General features: G+C 34.2%; 1 protein-coding gene across 1 annotated transcript in view; it reads right to left on the bottom strand.

Moving 5' to 3' along the window:
• Positions 1–16776, bottom strand: part of NCAM2 (neural cell adhesion molecule 2) — a 156168-nt gene that overhangs the window by 124096 nt on the left and 15296 nt on the right. Inside the window, exons 6-7 of the mRNA XM_009283059.1 lie at positions 12229–12346; positions 6705–6865 (exon numbers count right to left, since the gene is read on the bottom strand). Of these exons, the coding sequence (XP_009281334.1) occupies positions 6705–6865; positions 12229–12346 (279 nt within the window). The remainder of the gene's footprint in view (positions 1–6704; positions 6866–12228; positions 12347–16776) is intronic.

Raw genomic sequence — 16776 nt, 5'->3', positions numbered from 1 at the left:
TAAAGGAATAAGCACTGATTAATCATCAAATATATCTAGCTGACAGTTATTATGAGGAAGAAGAAGAGAGCTCAAATGGGGGATATTATTTAATTGCTTCATTTTCGTAGGTCACAAGTCATAACTTGCTATTGACTAGAAGTTTTTATACTGTTTGATTACTTTTTTTTACATTTTGGACATTGGAAAATATTAGAATACTTTTGTGTACATGTAAATATCAATATTTATTTGAGAATGCCAAAACTAGTATTCACAGAAATACTGAAACAGGGTTTGTTCCCCCCCCCGCCCAATTCCTTAACTGTTCTTTTTAAATTGACAAGGTCATTCTCAAATTGAATTAGTATTTGCTTGCTGTACTCTAGCAAATATGAAACAAATGAAAATACAGGGTCTTGAAATGTCAATCCAGGAAGCCTCCAGGTCTTTGCTGGTTTCTTCAGTCAAAAATATTAAAATATTTGTATTATAAGGTACTTAAACAATTGTAAACTGAATGACCTGACTGAAATGAAAGAAGGCTTTAATATAGAAAGGAGTTATGCTTAAGCTTCATTAACATTATTTTATTTGGAAGGAAAAGGAATGCTTATTACTAGACATGCATTTTTAAAATATTAACAGAGTGGTACTGCCAAATAAAGGAATAACATTTACTGGTTGGAAAGTTTGCTCTCTGAGCAGAGAAGGTTGATGTTAAGTTCCCTAACACTTCCTCAATAAACAAGTTTCTTTCAGATTCCTTCCGTGGTCTCTTCTGGATTTGCCTCGGACAAAGGCAATACCTTTTTAACAGAAAATTTAAGCTCATTGCTGTGTACCTTACAGCCTCCCCAAAAAGCTTAAGAAGAACTTGGATAGCAATCTGAGGTTCTAGATTTGTTATTGGTTGCTTACAACTGATTTCTTGAAAAAGGTACACAATTTATTGAATTCACAGAGTTCTACTCTTATCTTTGACAGAAGAGGTTCATCAGACTTGGGAAGCAACACATATATAAAGCTTGAGATAGTCCTGATTATATCTCATGAATAGAACTTCTTTAAACAGCTTGTTATTAATACAAACATGGATTTACTGGCGAGAGGCTTAGTATATGTCTGTATCGCTGCCTGATAGGATCTCTTGATGAATATAGCACATGAGGAATCATACTTTGTATCAGGTAGAAAAACTGCAACCCCATCCTTCTGGAAACTGCTGGTACAATTTGAATTTAGTAAAAAAGCTGGAGTCCAACAAAGAAATATCTAAGAAACAGATTCCTGAAACTTGATGCCTGACATAATAAGGATTCACACACACGCCAGTATGAAGTGTTGACTTGATTTAGTGTATGACAAACCTGAGTCTTTGTGCATGTTAAAACGGTATTACTACTTCACACTCCAAGGGATTTAAGACTTGTCTTCTGAGAGAACTGGCATCACTGCCTTTATAGATTGCATTGTTTTTATTTTAAAAATTAGAGGTGTTCCAAACAGGTAAGGAGGTAAGAGGGAGGAAGAAGGAATACAGAAAATGTATGAACTTTTCACACTACAACTTTGTCGGAGTTTCCCTTTGTTCAGTGTCGACGACGGAGCGGGAGTTGCGATTCCGGAGTAATGACAGATCTCAATATGAGTATGGTCATTCTCCTTTATTTACACTTATAACAGGGCTTATATAGTTAACTACTATGGACACGTGCTACCTGCAGCTTGCAGATAGGTTACAGCCTTGTGTTCACGCGCATCTATGCTCTAGCAGATTGGCCCGTTCTTTCTGATCATGCGAAATGCCTTCATGGTCTTTATCTTGTTTTTCTCCTTTCAACTGCACATTCCTTTCTCCGTTATTTACTGCTTAAGTGCCTTGTCATGCCAGGTGGTGCAGTGTTTGCTCATTAAAATCAAACTCAGGAATGTCCGTTAGTGAGACTCCCATTCCCACACAACTTTAATTGATGAATTGCACTTTGTGAAGCTGCAATTGGTATACTTCATAATATCTGGGATGAGCAGGCACAGATAGTTCCATACACAGGCCCATGGGATTCCCTTTCTAGATATAACAGTGAATTTAAAGAAAGAGCTTCCATATATGTATTGAATAGTATCTTATGGGGAAAAAAAAAAAAAACAAAAAACAAATGAAAACACATATTATTCTACTTATTAAGCTCAAAGGCCAATTAACTAGGTGTGCTCCAGGCACTATAAATGTAAAAGGCATGCAGTCATTAAGCCTGAAAATAAGGGAAAAAATTTAGCGAACTTCTCACCCCGATCAGACTCACTGCAGTCTCTTTGGTTCCAAGACACATGGCTTTTGAGGGCCTAGATTAACCTAAATGTCTTGAATTTTAACATTTGGAACACATCTAAGAGGGATAAGACAGGAGAGTTCCATTACATTTCCTCTCATCTGCCTGATGACAGATAAAAAATGAATAATAGCATATACTTTTCTCAATAATCAATAAAACTTACATTGAACACATTTGCAAAAACCTTCTTGCTATACAAGATTCAGATTATACATAAAAAGACATCTAGAAACTAAAAATGGTATGTGCTTAAACTATACAATAATTATAAAGGGTCTTTTCCCTCATTTGACTTTCATGAAATCTATTGTCAGAAACTACTGAAATGCCAAAGAAATATTTTTGATAAGCTCAGACTACACTCTCATTGATTATGTAGGTAAAACACCTATACCCTAGAGAACTTCAAATTAACATATGCTAGAACTCCTTCCCATTTTTTTACCAATTCTGCTTAAAGAAAAAATATTTTTTCTCTTTCTAGAAGTAGAAATTTCTAGACATAGAAATGTGTCTTTCTATGACATATGTACAGAAGAGAGAAAACTTGTTGAGAACCTCAGTTGTTTATGCATTGTGGAAGAGCAAAACCAAACATTTGAGTGATTAAGGAGTGGAAATGAGCAACTAAAGAACAAACAAAATGAAGATATAAAAATTGTCCTCAGAATATAAGTACTATTCTTATAAAGCATGAATATGTCTTTAAGTAAAGCTAATTTTGTTTCATTTAGCCCGATCAGATTTTTTATTATAAGGTAAAAGAACACCACTGCCATCACTTTGGAGAAATAATGATGAAGAAATACATGTTTAGGTCTTAGAAAGTAAGACGATGTAGGAATGTTTTAAGGGATTGAATTTCCATGACTGCTCTTAAATCAATTGCTTATTATTATGTTATTTTGGAAATTTTTGTTGGGGTGCCCACAGCTGTAAAATTGTGGTATTTCATAATTCAAAATGTTTATTCACCTGTATCTAAACACACACACACACACATATATATATGGCTAATTACATCACAAAACAAATCAAAGAAAACAATGAAACTGAATAGTATGGGTGAAAGATATAAAAAGTTAGCTACCAAGCAGAGACAAACACTAAAAATATTTTTAAAAAAATCAAGGAAGAACACCTATGGTTTCAAGCCATTCAGAAGGACTAAACATAAATGAATTTGTATCAAAAATCTTAGCACACGTCCTAAGCATTAATATGGATGAGATCTTTCAGGTAGTAACAGATAATGATACAGAGAGAACTATAGCAGATAACAAGATGACAGACAGAGATTACCAAATCATGATCAGTAAGAAATCCTCTGAGGGCAACAGTGCTTTCTTTACTCTTCTAAGTCTTATTCGGTAGAACAGATAAAAAGCACTAATAAAGATGAAGAACTGGGGAGAGCAGGGTGTGTGCATATAGGTTTCTACACATGTGTTAGTGTTCCAGAAGAACTGTCAGAGTAAGAATTTGATATGAGGACAAAATAGCTTTTTTAACACTGATACTGGAAACAAAAAAATGTTGAACAAAAAAATCTAGGTCACACGTGGAAACTAAACATATGCAGGTGTTAGATGGCACTAAGATTGGCATGTTCATTCAAAAGTGCAGAGAACTAGAAATTTTAAATGCTGAATGCTATAATGTTACTGTTATCTTTACTGCATTATGGTTACATTACTGTTATTACAAGTTTCAACCCTGCCAGAGCCCTGTTGCAGTAGAAACAATAATCATTGCCCCAAGGAGTTTGCACTGTAAATTAAAATTAAAGATAGCAGGTAGGTGAGACAGGCAAGCGAATGGAGTGGGAAAGAATAATGTAATTTAATAGGTCATTTTAACACAAACTGGCTGTTTGTGTGCTATTTAGCTATAATACACAGCCACCTGCCTTGCCATTTTCAGACTGCAGTTTTTTTGAATACATTTAAGGGGAAAAAAAGTATAATAAGTTGATGGCTGTATATCTGTATATCTGGGAGTTTAACCTGTGTGAAAGAGACAAAAGAAAAAGTAAAGTTCTTTGTAGGAGAAAATACAACAACCCTGCTCCACATTTTCAGACTGAAAGTAGAGGTGAACTTCGTAAAGGCAATATTAGACTAAAATCACACTAGCTTTAGAGATTATAAATAAGGTAAGAGGCTTAATTTATGATACTATTCCCTAAGGTCAAACTAACAGTACACAGATTATTATAAACTAATTTAAATATATCCAATAGTAAAGCACACAGGAAAAATAACTCTAAATATACATATTCAATGATGTGCTCTAAATTAGCTATAACCACTCAGGAAAGAGACTTGGGAGATACTGCAGACAGTTCTGTGGAAACACCAGTTCAGTACACAGGGAGAGCCAGAGAGGCAAACAGAATGTGAGAGAAGGCACCAAGACCAAAGTAGAAGCAGCACTGTGCTGCTGAACAGCCACAGCATGAATGCCCCCCACGGCATGAATCCCGTGTGCCTTTCTTGCCTTGCCGTTTCTCAAGCAGGGGATTATAACTGGAGAAGTACAGGAATGCGTGGTTCAGAGATTCATAATGGTTCCCACAGTAGCAGATACGAAATAGACTGGAAACTCGCAGTTTAGAAAATAAATGATCTAGTGAGACAGAAAACTACATTTGATGTAAAGAACATACAGAATTATTCTTCACTTTCTTAAAATGATAATTATGAGCCAAAGAAATGAATAGGCTCCAAACTTAAACATAAGAAATAATTTTTCATGCAAGAAATAAATCATTTAAGGAATTTAGGAGTTTAGGAGGTCGTGGAAACAAAAAGGATGTGTAGGTTCAAAATGGATTAAAAAAACTCATGGTATCCATTAAATCATTTGGATTTAGCTTTCCAGGGGGTCCCCAGAATAGTGGTTGTTAAAAGATGGAAGAATGTATTCAGGAGATACTTACTCTTAGTCTGGTGTCTCCCTTTCCCTATTTCTTGCATTAAAAAGTTACCTTGCCTCAGGCAAAAACTACACAAATTTCATCCATACTTAAAATTACTCGAATAACATGCAAAATTATTTCTGCCTGAAACTTCCCTAAACTCTCATCAAAACGAGCAAGTCCCTTCTATTCCTTCAATTTTTTTTTTTTTTTTCAACTTTGGAAATACAATTGAATAAAATGTTTTGGTTTCTCCACAAAAATCTTCAAGATGCTCTACATCTTGAGGCTGGGATGAATTTTAAAATTGTATTTCATCTTCTTTCCTTTGAAGAGTAATTGAGAATAACTTTCAAGCGCCTCAGAACAACAAAGTAACCCAATGGTTAGGCAACCCATCTGGAGTATGGAGCACTGTGGACAGCACAGCATGGAGGGCTATGAATAGTTTCCCAAATAGGAAAGACAGTGGAAGGCACACAGACACAGCTAACCTGTTCACCTGACACCATGGCTTCAGCCTCAGGCTCCCAGATCCCAAATGACAGCGTTATCCAACCCAGCTGTTTAGCACTTCCAGTGCAAGTTACCAGATCAGCCTCTCGTGTTAGAACTGTTTCACTTTGTATAAATTACTATTAGTTTTAACTGGGACTTAAAATTTAATTTCCCATGGTTCTAAGTATGCGCTTTAGCTGTTCAAATATAAATGGTCTTTCTCTCTACTACAAGCATTTTTACAGTGTAAAAAAACCCAACACATTACTTTTTTGTAGGTTTTTCTTAAGTAAGCTACAGCCTTGATCCTGCACAATGATTCTGAGGGAGGTTTTCTACATTCTCACAGATGCCTACTCTCACTAGTTTATAGCTATACAAAACTTCAAAGAAATTATCAGCTCTATGTAAAGGAGAGAATCATGAACACAGATTGGGTGGTAGAGCATAGAAAGAGAAATAAGTTTTCATGTTATTACTTTTATCCTTTGAAACTTAGATCAGACAATATTTTTGTGACTACATCTGCAATCATGCACTTAAAAATAATAAAAATCAAGAAAGAAAAACAAATTAAAAAAAATCAGGAACACCTCTGCATGGTGTCTTACAAAAAAAGAGCACTGCTTAGAAGTCCAAATAATTTTCCCCTCTTTCTCCTCTTGGTTTTCTTGCAAGAAGCTAACTTGTAAAGGAAAACCAGTGAATTAACAATTTAACACTCCATTGTACTCTATTTGAATAGTAGAAAAGCAAATGCCAAAGATAGCCTTTTCAGAATTAAAGTCAGGTGTAAAGGTTAAAGTAGCCAACAGGGAGGAAAAAGCTGTAAAATAATGTAAGAAAGTGGTTTGCTGCATCAGTAGACACCTTGCAGGAATACTGTTCCATTGAAAATTGTGAATTATAACCTCAGTTCCCTACTGTTTACATTTAAAAAGGAAGGATGGAATATACTATGCAGTACTTACCAAAAACTTGAAGGAATGTCTGTTTTTTATCATTTCCTGCTTTGTTTTTAGCATTACAGATATAAGGACCCGCATCAGTATTTTTTATATCTCTTATTGTTAGTTCTGTATTGCTTCCTCTCACCATATGTTTTTCATTTTCTTCAATAAGTTTTCCGTTTCTAAAAAAAATAAAAATGATGTGTAAATCAACCAGTAGGTTCCAAAATCTGAAACAATGTGCTATGGAAGCATCAATATGTTGAAAATAATCTTTGAGGGAAGAGATTATGCTAGCCTCAAAAATGCATTAACTCACACGGTATAAATTGGCAGTATATATAGAAGGGAGTTGATTTTAGCATGACAAAAATTGTTCTGCAGGATCACAGTGTTTTTTCATAAGAATGTGCACACTCTGGACACAAACAAAGCATTCTGAACTGCATTTTGATGTTCAAGATCCCAGCTTCACAATTTTATTGTCAGGTTATAAAATATATATGTATTAAAAATACTATAATATCTTTATTCTTAAATATTCAAGCTTGACAATGTTAGAAAAATGCTTGTGAACTCTAACATACAGTTTACACTCAAGGAAGGATAGAAGGAAATCGGTTATACAAATACATATTGTACGTGAGAAACATTTAAAAGCGTGTTTTCAAAGTGTAACTGTTGCAGTTCACATTAGTAACAATGTACCAACTTATAAAAAAATATTTTAAATTACTTCAGGGCCTATTGGCACATAAAGAACCCTTCCAAATTATTTCCTCTCAGTTGTTGTTGGCTAGTCACAACTTAGTAAGCAGGCATGTCTCCAGATGTTAGAATGAGTTCTGACCAGATGGTACAGAAATAATAAAACCTGTGAACAATTCTGAGGGCTGATCGAGGCTTGACCGGTCCATTTGAGCACCTTGGCACACATGCAGTTATCAAAACAGCTTCATTTTCAACAGTGTAATTCTAACTTTTTTTATTTCTTCTCACTCTGCCTTGTTTGCTGTAGGCTTCTTTTGATCTTATGTCTGTTGAATCATCAACAGTCCCTTCTCATAAGCACCTACATAAAAATTGCTTGATTTTCATAAGCATTGATAATCCTGCTGACAATGCCAGCTTCTCGAAAACAAACTATTTGTAAAATGAAACCAATATGCATAACAGAAATATTCTATTCTATTCAATATGCCTAGTTTAGGACATCCAGTTTTATTTCAAGATTTGAGCAACAATGATTTTCACTTATTTCTGCTCACATAATGCTGATAACTACATATATTTCATATTTTCTAAAATAATATTTTCCCTAAAAGCGAGAATACTGCTTCTTTCTTGGGAACATTAATATCCGTTAACAGGATTCCCCTGGCATCTATGTAGCTTGCATTTTAGTAACATTTTTATAAATAACTCCAGTCCACTTAGCTGTCCACTTTAAGACGTTATTGTGATACTCGTTCATCTCCTTTCCAAAGCAAATCATAGAAATTGTTTTGCAGAACAGAAAAGGTCTAATTTTCCACATAGGTGGTTTAACAAAAAAAGCTAGTGATTTCTGTTAGGAGACAAAAGTCTACATTCAGGGTCAGAAGTAGTTTCCCAAATGCCCGCTATCACAAACATCACCTATATCTATGACAATTTCTAAGCAGAAATGAGATTATGAGCATTTCCCTGGACCCTCTAGCGAACAGGAGAGATTCAGATTGATGCTGATATTGGAGAATAGGAAAACATGAATAACACATTAAAAGCGGATTATTTCTTTTGTCAGATAATTCTAAGTCCTGTCAGTAAAGATAAGGGGATGGATGCCGCTAAACTTTACTCGTGTAGATTATCTCTACAGATGTAAACAATAATCATGTTTTCAGTAGGACTATTCACATGAGTAAAGATTTCCAGTTCGTGACCTGTACATTTGGATCTTTATCTTTCAGTCCTGGCTAATTTAATTCTATTAGTGTATTGCTTCTCTGAAGGTAATCCTTTACACTAATGTAATATCAGCTTCAATAGAGATATCAGTTAAGTGGTGAAAGAATTAGATTCTCTCGGTCCATGAAATATCAACAAAGTATATATGCATATTAAATAGAGCAGCAACTAAACCTTGCTGACCTTTCTTCTTGACTAGGTATTTCAAACTGACAAATCTGTAAGTGAACTAAAGCATTTTTTTGAGAAAGATTGACACATTAGTTCAGATGCCTCCATTTTAATTTGACAAAATCTTAAACATTGTCAGCACCTGGAAATGAAAAGGGTTGATGTAAATAGTTAAAGCTTTATCACATTAGATACTGTCTTACAGGGTTTAAAGCTTGAAACTACTGTTTCGTCCAGCATCTTGCTTACAGTCAACACAGAGGGATATATAAGCCACCTCAGTAGTACCGTCATTTGATTTTAAAAATACAGCCATTTTTTGTGCCCTAGCTGAAGTTGACCTGCTAAATCAGTTCACTGGAAACTGAAAAGGAAACAAGAGAAAAGAGAATCAAGAGAATTTATTTTTTAATTGACTAAAATATCAGTAGATTGTAAGGAAGGTAAGACTACACAATGATAGATCCAAATTATGCAGGCCTTGCTAAAGAAACTTCAGTAGCGCGAATGAAAGAATAACTGGTGTCAGAGCACATTTTAAAAGGCAACAAAGACACAAGAACACTGAACTGTGTATAAAACAGGTCCTAAATCTTGATGAACCATCGCAACAGGTACAGATGTACTTTCTATACAATATAACAAAAATCCTACAGCAGAATGGAGTAGAAATCATTCCCACCCTTTTTATCAGAGCTTTTCCTCAGCTCTCCAGAACACTCAGTATACTTTTGAATGTTTTACAAGGAAACATTATTCTCTGTTATAGTAGTTGGCATCTCTCTGGACTTTTTTCCTTAGCATAGTTATGTATTCAGAAAACAGACTTCCATTAAGTCACTTTATTACACATGCCCATTTTACAAATGGTTAACCTGAGGCAAATTAAATAAAATTACTGAACTCACATAGATAAATGGTACAGTTGGGAATAAAACTGAACACATGATTCCTGTAACTTGCTGTAACCAAAGGTTATAATCCTTCCAAAATCAGCATTAACACTTAATCAAATTCACGATGTAATTTCACTTGTTTATTAAAAAAGAAACACTTACATAAAACTGAGGCTAATATCAACTTACATTCAACATCAAAAAATACGCTAAACAGGATGAAATTGGGAATATGACACCTTGGCCATTAATTCTGATAAACGGATTCAATTAGGTTCTCATTGGATGACATGCATATTAATATCAGATAAATCAGTTTTGATAGGCTTTCCTATCACTAACAGTGCTTTCTAGATTTTTCTCAAAATCAAGAAGGATTATGTTGATCTAGTTTTCCTATGCTCAGTCTAATTTCTAAAGAAAAATAATCTGAAATATTCTAGAAAACAAAAGTCTTTATCTTTACATATCTGAGAGAGAAGTCCAAGGACAAGGAGAATATATCAGCAGATTCTGAATCCTTTTAACTGGCTACCAATATGTGAGTGAAAAGGGACCTGAACAACTCAGGACAGAGATTTCAGAAATTTGATGCAGAAATTTAGTACTGGAATACAATTTAGAATCAAGTTTGCTTCCTCCAGAAAAAAAAAATAATTTAGCTCCTCCCATCTTTTTTTCCCTGTTTGCATGTCAATGATAATATTCTGTCACAGAGACCAGGGGCCTTTTCCACCTACCACTTTACAACCTCTCACTGTCAGCAAATAAAAAAAGCAAGAATATTTTCTGCTGTCTAGAATTAATAGCCTAATAAAACAAAATAAAAAGACAATGAAAGGGAAAAAAAAAACCCAACAAAAAAACACAACAGGGAAGGGAGGCACATAAGCACATTCCTCACCATGAGATAGTTCCTGAAATAGGAACAGAACAGAAGCTTCCTCATTTAAGATCCAGTATTCACTACACAAGCCTGTTAAGCTTTTGTAAAATCTTTAAAAAGATATTTAACGAATGGTTTAAAAAAGTCAGTTGCCTCAGGGGCTGGCAAACCAAAGGAAAATCTTTCAGTAAGCTCTGATCAGTAGACAGAGATAAGTGTCTCTCCAAGACACTTAGCCTGTGTACATACTGTAATATTTATAAAATATTGAAAAAAACCCACAACTGTAAACAGAGATATCCACAAACTGTGGAAATTTATGCATTCTTTCTTAACAATATAAAACATTAATGTTGGTTCTCTCACAACAAGGCCATTTAGGATACCAGATTTCAGACAACTCTTAAGGGTTTTGCCAGATAAGGCATACATTTTAAAAAATTACTTCAAAGACATTAAATAATCAGAATATTCAACCTTAGTTTGAATTCAGTATCAGTTCTTTAATTTGGGTTCTGCATATTTTGTTTTTCTTTTTCCTCCTCTTCACTAAATTTCGAATTCTAAGCCACATTAAGGATTAACGTTGCATTCTATTTATTTACATCTCCTGAGATTCAAATTGGACATGAGAAAAATTTAAATCCACATTTGACTTATGGTATGTTAAGATAAAGGTGTCAGCCACAGGAAGCTAACATTTAAAATGAATCTAACATTGTTCAAAGATTCCAAAGGACATTAAGAATTGATGGAAATCCCTTCTATGTCCATTTTGAAAATGCAGTGACCTTTTAATTAATCTGAAATAATATATGTAGATGCAAATTATTCAGGTCTAAAATAGAAATGTGCACTGGTATGAGGAGTCTGAGATACTTTATATCCCAGGAGTGATGCATGTCTTTGTTAAAATTGAAAGAATATACAGTGTATGGCTATTCAAATTTTTACAAATGTTTTATGGTAAGTGTTCCCAAACAACATGGCTATACTACATATACGTCATTGATATAATCAAAAACCACACATGAACTTTAAAAGCAATTCCATTTTCAAAACATATTAAATTTTAAAAATTACAGAAAATACACTTGAAACTTATTCAATGAAACATTCCCATATCCTAGGGGTGTCTAAAGCCATACCTCCTTCTGAATCTCATTGAAATGGAGAGTTAGGGTTAGAATCTGTTCTTACAAATGGGGAAAATGTTATCTTTTTTATCAGTATTGCTGATCTATATTGGATATTTATTTATTGCATAACTGCATATGTTTTTACCTGATGCATTCCTGTGCAAAAGTTGTTGTGACATTTTTGCTTGCATTGTTTTTAAGATATAGACTCATTGCTTCAGCTTTATTTGTTTCCCCTCAAATATGAAGAAATCATGCCAATACGGTATTTTAGTTACTTTTTACATTTATCTCACTTGCTGGTAACCTGAGTGCAATTGAATTTGTGTGAGTTCATTCACTTATTAATGATGAATGTAGGTTTAGAAGTTAGAACAGAAATGGATGGCAAATGCTCTTAAAATTCATTAAAGAAATTAAGGTTGCACAGCTTAATGAACTGTGATAGAAAATTATGACACATAAAAAATGTGCTCTGATGTGCAGACGTCAACTGAACTTACCTATACCAACTGATTTCAGGTGGAGGTGATCCGGTGGCTCTGCAGAACAAAGTTATTGCCTCTCCTCGATCTGCAGTGGCATTAAAGGATTTCTGTAGCAGAGTAATTGCAGGGGGAACTGAAAAATAAAACATTATGTCCTATTAATGGAAAAATAAATGATTTAATGTGTTTCCAGAGAAATTTAAAGCACAGGATAGGATACTTTGCTAATTTTGGAATTTATGGTTACACTTAAGGATCAAGTTACAATATGAATCACTGTTATTAGTATTTCTTTACTTTTCTTAAACACAAGATTTTTAATATTATCAGGACATTTATAACCTTTTTTTTTTTTTTGCACTACAATATGCTTTTAAAAAGTCTTTTTCAGCAGTTCTTACAGAACATTTTAAAGTGACTGAAGTTATACCTAGCATGTATAAGTCACAATAGAGTTATGACTGGCACTAGTTTAACTATCTCAAATGAAAATGTATCTCCAGTCTTTTTTATCTTTCATTCAATTATAAAGCTGACATATAACTATGCACTGATGTCAGATAGTGCTTTTGAAACAGGTGTCAGTATGTAGTAGTCTTGATTATGCATATTTAATTCTTTTTACTGAACTCCTGCATATTTCCTGGGCAGGAGTATCACCAGCTTCAAAAGGTGAAATGTGATAGAACCCAATGGATTTCCAAAAATTGTAATTGTGTTCTGAGAGCGACAAAATTTGTCTGTTCTTGATGGGATGAAGTTATTGCTAAAATTGTCACAGTTCACAGAGAATCTCTACCCAACAGAAAAAATAGCAATAATATTTAAGACAGAAAAACTCACAGGCTGATGTTTAATATCTCTGTTCATATGGTAATTTTAAGACAGCTGTCCTAAATCTGTTTCCATTAACTGTCAAGCAAATAAATAAGAACAATCCCAGCAGATTGGAAGGAAGAGGATATATGGAAAAGAAGGAATGTCAGGGAAAGCAAGAAGAAAGGGAAAAGAAGATTAGAGCTTCACAAAATATAGGTCTCTGCTAGCAAGAACATCCTGTCATCAGAGTGACTCAGAGTTATCCTTTTTAGCTTTAACTTTCACTAGAGAAAAGAAGGAGAAACAGGCAACCCCAAAAGCAAAGTGAATTTGCTTTTAGCTTCCCATTGCACTTCCACAGATTTTTCTCACAAACTGTTGAGAATCAACTTCTGTTGCTTTGCATCACATATTTTAGCTTTAGTATTCTACTACAGAAGCCTTTCCAGCTTCTGAACCTTAAATATATCAAATTATTAAAAAATAATGTACCAGAATTATCAATGATCAGTAAGTAAAAGTTGTTATATACTTTTCACACTTTTTAATGGTATGCTGAAATTTAAGTGTTTCACAGATCACTTCTTTCCTATCTGAAACTGCATGGGCCACTATTCAGCATACAAACCCCTTTTGTTGTGCAACATCTTCCATGAAAAAATGTCACTTAGAAAACATTATATACATTTTAGCCATTTTGCAGTGCATTCTGATGTCTAGACCTGAAAATATACTCAGTAAACATGAGGGGATGAAACAATTCTTTGCCAGCAGTAGCAGGTTCTTCACTGCTCACAGCTAAGAACTACAGGACTATGACTTGGTTCAGCACATTAGTTAAGTGCCTCAATCTTCCAAGAGATACTGCAATGACAATGAAATGAAATATTATTTTTCTTTTCAAAAGTCAAATTTTATTGTTCTCATCATTCTTTCTGGGAAGAGGTCTGTTTATATTTGGTTCTGTTCTTTTATGCACATAGGATGGAACTACAGTGTGAACCTAAAAGAGGAAAAGCCAAATGAAGCTATACTGCCAAGTCTCTCACATTTCAAACTTAAAGCTAAATGGTAAAATCCAGTCACATTTAAGTGAAAACAATTCTTTTTCATTTATGTCAGCGAGGTCAGGAAGTCCATCCAATTTATGGAACTTCCCAGACAGCAAAGAAAACTTAAAGAATGAAATCTAATTAGCCCATTTACCGAGAGAGAGAGAGAGAGAGAACAAAAAATAAGTTTTTGTTTTCAGGAGGACTTGAATTCTTCTGTTCTATTTTATACTAACCATTTTTTTCTTTTACAAAAAAACTGCCATTTAGACCTCACTGTAAATATGGGTAGAAAAGAAATGCTATAAAAAGTTCAGTGTTGCAAGTAGAAAAAGATACCTAAACAGTAGATTTTAAAGAGATACTCTAGCTTAAATGTATTTCAATTTATTATCCATTATAACTCCCCAAAGATTTCCATACACTAGAAACTACATTTTCTATATCAAACTTTGTTCCAAGATTTACTTTTAACTATTTTTGAGTAAAGTTGCATTCTGTTCATATGTAATCTTTAAAGCATTATACAAAAAAAAAATAACCAATATAATGAGCAGCCAGCTAAAACTAAAAAGGTTTTCTAACATATATTTACTTAACGTAAGTTGTTTTCACACTTTTTTATGTTAAGTCTGTTTCACAGATCACTTCTTTCCTATCTGAAATTGCCTGGGCTACAGATTGGATATGGAAATACTATGTCCCCAGGGCAGTGAACCTATAAATTTGTGGCCCAATAACCTGGGCAAACAGATTTTAAAATTTCCTCTGCAAATTTACTCAGTTTTCTTCTTTTCCATATGTTAGTAGAGAGAGGATTTGTGTTGCATTTCAGGGCCTTTGCCATCCAATTATTCAGCATGGTCTTGCAACACTAACCAGAACACTGAATATCACTTTCAAAATAGTTTCTTTTACAGCTTTTAGTTTTTAAAACTATATGCATGTGACCTGAGTCATAAGTGTTGCTATGATCAGCTAGTTTGGACTGGTATAGAAGAGAACATACTCTACTACGGTCTGATGGAAATGCTATCCATTTCATCTCTTCTTCCTGTTATTTACATCTCTCCCAGATGTGAATTAGCCAATGTTATGCCAACCAGCTTAGCATCCAGATGGAGTGGAGAATGGAAGAAATATTTTCAGGATACACACAAGTGCCTTTGTTAACTCCTTCTCTTCAAAACGAGATACATCTCCACAACATTCTACACATCTTTATATGTAGTTGTAAATGCCCACTATTTAACCCCAAGACTAGACTATTTTAAATTTATATCATGATTACAAAACAAGAAATTTCCTTTTTAATGTAAGAAATTTATAAGAAATTAATTCTACTTACTACTCCACTAAAAATGAAAAATAAAATAAAAAATGCTTAAAGTCACCTAAGTTTAGTTTCTTAGGAAGTCATTGTTAATAAGGAAAATAATAACATTCTATCCAGATATCTAAGTTAAAAAGTTTAATTCATTTTCACTTAGTCAACATCACCTGCACATGCTGCTTCATCAACTGTGAAAATTTCTGCTACTTAGGTACCTAAATATGGGTTCAGCTACCTAACTTCAGGCAAAGAAAGAATGATTTTTTGCAACATGTTCTTACATCATTCAGGGAGTGGCTTTTCACCATTTTATTTTGGAGGTTGCAAGGTCTAATCCTTCATTTTATAGTAATAGTTCTAACAGTGATTAATTTTTCTTGCTTCCACATAGGACAAGAACCCATTCTATAGGCAAGTATCATCCACATGGGCAGAGATGACTCAGTTATGACCAAAATGGCCCAAGAGGGAACTTACCTCTTGTTCTTAAATATGAGAATCATAGGTTTCTGTTCAACCGTCATCTACCTCTGAGAGACTGGTCTTCATCAGCTTGCTGTAAGGCTCGGGTGCTCTCAGCCTCTCACATTTTTCCACTCTCTCTGTCCTCCCTTTTTAGTTGGACAGAGAGGCAGAGAAACAGTACCAAATAAAGTACGTGTTCACAGAAGAGGTGATCGTAGTTCAAATCTTTGCCCTGAATCAGAGGATGTATGGGTCACCTGCACCATGGATAATACTCTAACTAGAAGGCAATGAGTAAAAGGATAGCTAATAGTTTCTTTTTTAATTAAATCTTCATCACTATTCTTACAAAAGGGAATCTGTGATTTCACACAGTTCTGCCACAGCTTACGTTTTTGAGTGAAGTATGTATAAGCATAGGAACAAATAATATTTGCAGAAATAGAAACAATATCAAGTCTTGCTATATAATAAAGAAGACATTTAGAAAGCAACATACCCATATACTGTTTGCAGTAGAGAAGCATCATACATGGAGAATTCTGCTACTCTCCAAATAAATCAGCAAAACTACAACATCTGCCCCTATATTCCTCCTGAAAATGTATTTCCACTGCAAACCCTAAATACATATGTGAGAGCAAGGATTAATATTATTTATTTAATTATTAATCTCATAATTCTCTATATTAACCTCTCCCTACAGACTCTCACGAAAAAATAACATTTTTAAAATGTAAAATTATGGGTTTCATGGTGTGCCAGCTTTCCTGAAGTAGAATCATAGAATCATAGAGTCATTAAGGTTGGAAAAGACCTCTAAGATCATCGAGTCCAACCGTCAACCCAACACCACCATGCCCACTAAACCATGTCCCTAAGCGCCTCATCTAC

Source organism: Aptenodytes forsteri, unplaced genomic scaffold (genome assembly GCF_000699145.1).
Source record: "Aptenodytes forsteri isolate BGI_AS27 unplaced genomic scaffold, ASM69914v1 Scaffold2, whole genome shotgun sequence".
NCBI lineage: Eukaryota > Metazoa > Chordata > Aves > Sphenisciformes > Spheniscidae > Aptenodytes > Aptenodytes forsteri.
This window is presented reverse-complemented; position numbering and strand designations above follow the sequence as displayed.